General features: G+C 46.6%; 1 protein-coding gene across 1 annotated transcript; it reads right to left on the reverse strand.

The window, feature by feature from the left end:
* Positions 1-223: 223 nt before the first annotated feature.
* On the reverse strand, positions 224-7,332 carry CCNG1 (cyclin G1). Its single transcript, XM_049829119.1, has 7 exons — positions 7,144-7,332; positions 6,146-6,409; positions 4,784-5,037; positions 4,125-4,203; positions 3,944-4,042; positions 2,474-2,668; positions 224-1,804 (listed from the first exon to the last, which is right to left on the reverse strand). The coding sequence occupies exons 2-6, from the start codon at positions 6,407-6,409 to the stop codon at positions 2,477-2,479; spliced, it is 888 nt and encodes a 295-aa protein (XP_049685076.1). The 5' UTR covers positions 7,144-7,332; the 3' UTR covers positions 224-1,804; positions 2,474-2,476.
* Positions 7,333-7,925: the final 593 nt, after the last annotated feature.

Below are 7,925 nucleotides of genomic sequence, written 5' to 3' on the forward strand. Positions count from 1 at the left end.
GTTGAAATAATTTTAATCAAGCACCTTGTGTTGGTTTCCTGTTGGTTCTCTAGTCTTTCCCATGCAGCCTCAACCTCTTAAGAAAAAAAAAAGATATTTGAAAAAAAATCTCCATCATCTCTCACCTCCTGCCTGGAAGTTTTCCAGGTACTGTTCTGATGTAAGTCACTTGATAGGCTTCCTACTAAGTTGTTTTATAACAAACGGGAAAAAAATTACTCAGTTAAGCACATTTCAATGTTTAATTGAAAGGTACATATCAAATATTGAGACATGACAACTAGAATTGCACATTAAATCTTCTCCATCTCTCCTAGTAGGCCGACCACACCTTTGTCCAAATCATTTGTATGCTTTTCACAGGCCAGCACAATGCAGATAGCACTGGCAGATGCAAAACCCAATTACAAGTTTTGCGGTGCAGTCACTCCCATGAGTTCATGAAAAGGCTTGATTTGTCCCGTATAGAGCTTTGGTACAAAGTCTTCTGTGAAAGGTTTAACTAGTTTGAGATATGCAAAGAGTGGTTTCCCCCTCAGCTATTGCTCTAAAGAGGAACGGGTTGGTTGGCTAACATCTAAGCCCACACTATATTCAGAACATTCTGATCTCTTCTCCACTGAGTCAGTTCATATGGCAATCAGTTATTAACAGCCTATTGCTAACAGCCTCTGCTCCACAGTGACACAGAATTGAAGAGGTCATTAGCAACATTCCCCCCAACACCTCTATTCAGCTTACATACAATAACACGTTCTTATTATTCACTTCCTTGTTAGCACCAGAAGCATGATATGCCTCGAGTACTGATCTGGTCTTCAGAAAAAACAGTTGTATTTTACAAAGCTTACCATTAAAGAGACCAGAGTTGAAGCACTCTTCAGCGTTTCTCAACTAGACTGCTCCCACATACAGGCCAAGATGGGACATTAGCCCTGCTCCTACTGTGCCTGTAAAAATGCACCTGTTCATAATCAACATTTACCTCTTATACAGTGAAACTTTGGAAAAATGATGTCAGATTTGGGGCAGGTGACCCAGTACTTTCCCTCAGCCCTTATTAGGTATCATGAGGTTTTTACACTCCATGAAGTAATTTGTAAATCTCAGTAAACTACACCTACAAAATTCTGAAGTTACTGCCTACCTTTTATAAGGCAATGAAATAAGGTTTCTCTTTCCTCCTGCTCTAGTGACTTGACATGTTCAGTGGGTATCACATTGCCTACTTTTTAATGTTTCTGTGGTAGAAGGCCAGTGCCCTGCCCAGCAGGAACATGCAGACATGTGACACTGCCCAAACAGCCCATCAGGTGGACTGACAGACATTTGCTATTGTCATCAGCATTGAGCGGGATTAGTCTTTAGTTTGATTGAGAGAGACACTGGAGCACTCTGCTGCTACTGCACATGATGTTTTCCTAGTGTCACGTAATCTTTGGAAAGTGAACCATTTTTAAAAAATTAAATATATAATTCACCTGCAATTACAGTAAACCAAGGTTAGACTATACAAGCTGCTCTACAAACTATAAGGTGTTAAAATTCCTTGTATCAGTATTGTGGTATTTCACTGAACAGTTAACAGTCTAACAAATAAGACTGAAAACTGACACTGAATATTGATGTAATCATAATGAAAAGAACATATTTGCTGGAATGATCTTTAGTCTGAAATGTTACATATTCTTTCCATGAGTTGAGTTCTTCATTATTAAGATCATGTTTCAGACTTTGTTTCTCAGATATTCATGTGTCTGTTAACAAGGTCACAGGATGGTTCTCTCCTCATTTTATTATACTCCTGTAAAACAAAAATAAAAATAACAGTCAACTGAAGGGCTTTCTACAAGAGCCAAACAAAGCATCAGACTTTCATATAGCAAGACAACAGCAAGACAGCTGTTACAGAAAATATGTACCTGTTGGACTTAAAGTCTAGATAAGGAAGTATTTCACAATTTCTACAGAGTAAAACAACAGTAATATGGATAATTGAATTACAGTTTTTAGACTTTACTAAACAGACAGTTATACAGTTCTACTTGTATAAAGCTGTCTTCCTTTTAAGTGGTTTAAGTGAACGATTACAAGAAACTCATTCTAATAGGCAACTGTTTTCTCTTAGCCAATTCTTTTTAGGATAGGAGCAAGCCAAGTTTTTTCTCTAACTTTTTGCCAGTTTTACTCCACATTTTAGTTTGAATGAGGTCCCAATGTCTGTAGAACACATATCTGCTCCCACAGCACACCAGAGGATCAGCTTTCTCCAACATTCATATATTAGGTTGCCACTTCTTTAGATACAGCACTGGCTCAAGCATGAACACGAGAATTGACCAGCCTCTATGACAGGCCTACTATGTTTATGTTACATGTCTTCAAGAGGTTACCTATACAGAATAAGAAACTTTGAGGTAGTTAACAGCTAATTACTTCTACATTATCAGAAGTTGATTTTTCAAGGAGTTACCTGTTATGAGCTGGTCTCTGGAATTGTAGGAAGATGTGTTATTCTGTAGTAGCTATGTTTAAGCTGCCGTGCTGTACGTCCAGACACAATCCATTTTAATTTCTGGACATTTGGTTTGGAACACTTGCTCGAGGAATATTCTGTAAGGCACTTTAACACCAGTTCCTTCCAGAAGGTCAAATCTCTGTTGCTTATCTAAATAGCAAGACAGAATCTCATATGTTAATAACTCATTAAATCCTTATTTCATTGGGTTTGTATGGCAAGGGTTTGGTAGCTGGGGGGCTACAGAGGTGAGAAGCTGCTAGAAGCTTCCCCTACATCTGACAGCTGGCTCCAAGATGGACCTGCTGCTGGCCAAGGCCAACCCCATCAGCAGCGGTGGTAGCACCTCTGGGATAACAGAGGTATAAGAAGGGGCAAAAAAGACCCTGCACAACGGCAACTGCAGCCAGAGAGAGGAGTGAGAACACGCAAGAGAAACAACCCTGCAGACCCTCAGGTCAGTGAAGAAGGAGGGGGAGGAGGTGCTCCAGGCACCAGAGCAGAGATTCCCCTGCAGCCCATGGAGGAAGACCCTGGTGAGGCAGGCTGTCCCTCTGCAGCCCATGGAGGTCCACGGTGGAGCAGATATCCACCTGCAGCCCAGGGAGGACCCCACACCGGAGCAGGTGGATGCCGGAAGGACGCTGTGACCCCATGGGAGACCCACACTGGAGCAGTCTGTTCCTGAAGGACTGCAGCCCATGGAAGGGACCCACCCTGGAGCAGCTCATGGAGAACTCTCTCCTGTGGGAGGGACCCAGGTTGGAGAAGTTCATGGAGGACTGTCTCCCTTGGGAGGGACCCCACACTGGAGCAGAGGAAGAGTGTGAGGAGTCCCCACCCTGAAGAGGAAGGAGCAGCAGAGACGACGTGTGATGGATTGACTGTAACCCCCATTCCCTGTCCCACTGTGCTGCTGGGGGGTTGGAGTTAGAAAAAATTGGGAGTGAAGTTGAGCCCAGGAAGCAGGGAGGGGTGGGGGAAAGTGTTTTAAGATTTAGGTTTTATTTCTCATTACCCTACTCTGGTTTGATTGGTAATAAATTAAATTAATTTTCCCCAAGTCAAGTCTGTTTTGCCCATGACAGTAATTGGTGAGGGATCTCTCCCAGTCCTTATCTTGACCCACGAGCCTTTCTGTATATCTTGTCTCCCCTGTCCAGTTGAGGAGGGGAGTGATAGAGCAGATTTGGTGGGCACCTGGTGTCCAGCCAGGGTCAACCCACCACATTCAAAGATGTACTTTTAGCTTCTTCACATAAGATAGGAAGCCAAAGATGGCAAGCCAAATGGAAAAAAACCCAAACAACTCAACAAAGCCACAAAAGAAACCAGTATGCCAATGGACCTCCTCCTTCCCCACTGTATAGGCCCTTGCATGCATTTTTTTCTTCCTTCCTCCCCTGAAACTTTATCTATACATACCTTGGAATGCAACTGCAGAAATTCCAATGCCTCTGTCAACTCCAGTAGTTTTTGTTCTTCTATCTCTAGTGCCATAATAGACAGTGCCAAGACAGAAGGCTGGAGAGAGAGAAAAAGTTTTTAAACACTGCTTTGTTAAGTTGCAGTAGTCTCATTGTCTTTGAGCTTTCAAGACATTTACCTTGGCTTTTGAAAACATGATTCTGCAGTGACATGCTTTGAGCTGGGTCTCAAGTCTCTCAAAACAGAGGTATTTTCTCCTATAATAAAAACAGATGAATGAATGTAGAAGAACGCAAGCTTGATTAAGGCAGCACCACCCTGGGAACTCAGAGAAGCAGTGAGAATGTCCATTATCTATACAAAGGCCTCATTTGTCCCAGAGGTTCTAGGGTTACAGTCAAACAGGTGTTCAGTTTTGGCAGTCCTAATGCCAAAAATAAATCTTGTCTTAGATTGGGGAGAGTTGCATTGTCAAAATAGGCTTACCAACAAGGAATTTTAATGCTTACTAGTGAAAGGAATCTCTTTCTAAGCCAGATTTTGAAATCTTTGCAATGAGGCAATACTTAGTGCAGTGTAAGCAGAGATTTATTATACCATCATTATTAAGCACTTTTTGTTTTCGGCTCAGAGAGCAATACTCTTCAGACCACTTTAGGCAAACATTTAAAATTAAAATAGGAAACCTTAGATATCCATATTTATGATATTTACCAATAAGGGAGAACGTTTGTGGGTTTTTTAAGTATAGAAAGTCAAGCAATTTCCCTGCTTACTTTTCTACATAGGCTTCCTGATCATATGCAGTCATAGCAAAATAAGTATTAGATATTTTACCTTTCACAGCTTAAATTCTCATGAATGAGCGAATGATATAGTTGTAGAAATTGGAAGGCTGTTGTAGCTTTGACTTTCCAAGACAGCTTCTCCAATATGATTTTCTCCATTCTCATCATATCGGAAACAGTGAACCTATACTGGCTTATTCGAATTAAGTCAGTGGCTAAGGGAACATTTCTCTCTTCTTCTGATGCCTTCACAGCCAAGTAGAAGCAGCTGAGTCCAACACAGCCCAAGTGTTTAGGTTGTACCTAAACAAAAGTAAATTGTTACTTTCAAAGAGGAAGGCCTTTGATCAGCCATTTCAACATGAAAGTACCAAACTGTATAGGCACCAGTGTATTTTAGGAAAAAATTATGGGGTGTGGGGAGGGTTGTAATGTATTTTGAAGATCAAGAAATGAGTCTTTCATCTACTTAAATTCTTATCTTTATTTAACTGAATGAGAAGACCATTACACACTACAAGTTCTGCCTCATTCATCTAAAAAGCAAGATTGCAGAACAATATATTTTGATTGAGGTAGAACTGGTTTCTTAATGGGTTCTATAATAGCCTAATCAGAAGCTTTTAGGACTTAAAAAGTGTTGTACATACTGGCTTATGCAAAAAAAAAAAATTTGTTTTTTTTTTTTTAACTCTTTTATATATATACACACACGCGCGCATATATATGTACATACATATATAGAAACTGCCTTATTTTATTCCATAGGCATTCCAGTCCCCATTTTTACTGCTTATTTTGGATTGGGAAGTCTTTCAAATCATCATTTTCCTATCCGCTCCATCTAGCTTTCTCATTTTTGTTTTAACACACAAGGAAAACAAGCTTTTGTTCTTGACCAAATAGTATAGTGGCAATCCTGTCTCGTTAGACTATTAAAACCAACCCAGGTCAGCATGCCACATATGCACATTAGAATGGAGCGCTAGCAAAATTTTTTACCAGATTCTAAGTGCTGAATAGCGTCAAGCCTCTTGATATACATGAGGCTTATGGGTAGGTTGAAACAGCAGTAAAATAAGAAGTAATTTAAGATGTTCTTGTATACATGCAACAAGCAAGACAATCTGTCTTGATCTAACCCATTAATACGGCCTGCATTTCCAAGCCTATGGGCATCCTCAAGTTGAAACCAATGCCCTCTTCCTTCTCTTCTCCAGAGGGAACAGCTTTCTTAACAATACTAAAATCTGAACAGGGAAATCCATTCTTTAGCTCTTGCACAATCAGAATCTCTGGAAGGAGCTTAACCTTTAGCCATCTAAACCCAAGATGTTCTAACTTACAATAGGAACAAGGTTGCGACAAGCAGAAGCTAATGACTGAAAGCCTATACTTTAAAAAGCCTTACCTTCATTTTTGACAAGAATCTATCTAAGAAATTCACAGCTAGTGAAAACGTCTCCGTATGGAAGCCAAAGAATTGAGTTAAGCTGAGGAGGTCTTTCACTTCAAAGTCTCGCAGCCTTGCAGTCATTCGGAGGCCATTATCGTGAGCAGATTCAATTAGTCTCAGGCCAGAGGCCTTTGGCTGACATCTTAACTCCTGTTCCAACAGGGCCGTGAGCTGGTACAGCAGTTCCTGAGCTTCGGTAGTTACAAGCGTTTCAATCATCTATAACCAGAAGGGAAAAATCAAAGTTACAGTTGCCTCTAGAGCAAAGACTGAAACTTTCCTTTCTCTGTAGGTGTGCAAACTACTCATTTGTAAGTCGAAGTACTTCTGTCAGCAAGCAGCCCCCTTGCGACGCTCGGAACGGATGCATCAGCTCGGGCACACACCGGGGCAACGGCGCCCGGCCCGCAGCGCCGGTGACCGGACAGACAGTCACACACCGCCTGCTACTCGGGCAGCGAAGCTCTCCCCCCCGTTCGGAGCGAGCGGGGCCCCACCGGACCCCTCAGCCGGGCGGCTGGGGCGGGTGCAGCCACCGTCCTACTCACCGGAGTAACGCTCCCCAGCTCCAGCTCCGGAGCTAACGCCGCCCGCCTCGGGGGCTGGCCGGCACCGCGGCTGAGCCAGCACCGGCCCCGGGGGCGTCACAGCCGGGGCCGGCCGGACCCCAGGTAAATCCCAGGCGAAGGCGCCCGGCAAGCGCCGCACCGACCGACCGCCCTTCCCGGGCCCAGCCGGGCCGCGCACGGCGCACGCGCCGCCTGCCCGGGACGTGCCCGGGCCTGCCCTTCGCCGCCGCGGGGGCTCCGCCGGCCGGCCGGAGGGGCCTGCAGCTGCGTCGGCGGGACGAAGGGGCCGCGCCCGCTCTACGGACGGGCCGGGCGCGGCGCGGAGAAGCGCAGACCCGTCGTCAGTGGGGCCCGGCCCGGCCCGGCCCCGCGCCACGCCCTTACCTTGTCGCCGTCGCTCCGCTCCCTTCTCTCGTGGAGGGGGGCTCCGAGCCGGTGACGACACGCAGCAACAGCAGCGCCGAGGGGTCACGCCAAAGCGTTGCCTGGTTCCTCGGGCGCCAGCGACCACCGAGAGAACGCCATGCAGCCGCCGCTCCACAGCCAGCCAGCCCGCCCGCTCACTTTCTATTCTCTCCGCTCCTCTCCTCTCGTCCCGTTCCGCCCCGCCCCCGGGCTCCGCTCCGCCCGGCACGGGGGTGGGCGGGGCTGAGTGAGTGATAGACCTCCAGGTAGGCCAATCACGAGACGTGGATGGCGAGAAGGGGCGGAGCGCCGTCGCTAAGACACAGGCGGGGCGGCGCCGGCCCGGTGGCGGTCTCTGGCGGCGCAGGGCCATCCACCCGCCTCATCCTAAGGCGAGCGCTCGGCTCCTTCCCTCGTCCTCGAGGCGCCAGGCGGGCTGGAGAGCGCGGGGACCGGGCCCTCGCGCCGTTCCCGCGCTGCGCCGGCCTTCTCCTCCGAGCGCGAGGGCCGCAGCCTGTGGTAACGGCGGCGGTGAGGGCCGGCCTCGCCGCGCCCGGGGCTGCCAGAGTCTCGGTACGGCCCCTCGTCGGAAGCCGAAAGCTTGCTGAGCGTGCGCCCAGGCCCTCGTATGAGTCGCTTTTAAGTGCTTGTGGCGGCTCCTTGCTGGGCGTTCGGCGCAGAGGAGTTGAAACCGCTTTCCTGCTGGGCTGAGGACTGGTGGGAGTCAGCTGTGAGACTGCTGCCGCCTCCTACAGGACTGA

Source organism: Accipiter gentilis, chromosome 26 (assembly GCF_929443795.1).
Source record: "Accipiter gentilis chromosome 26, bAccGen1.1, whole genome shotgun sequence".
Lineage (NCBI taxonomy): Eukaryota > Metazoa > Chordata > Aves > Accipitriformes > Accipitridae > Astur > Astur gentilis.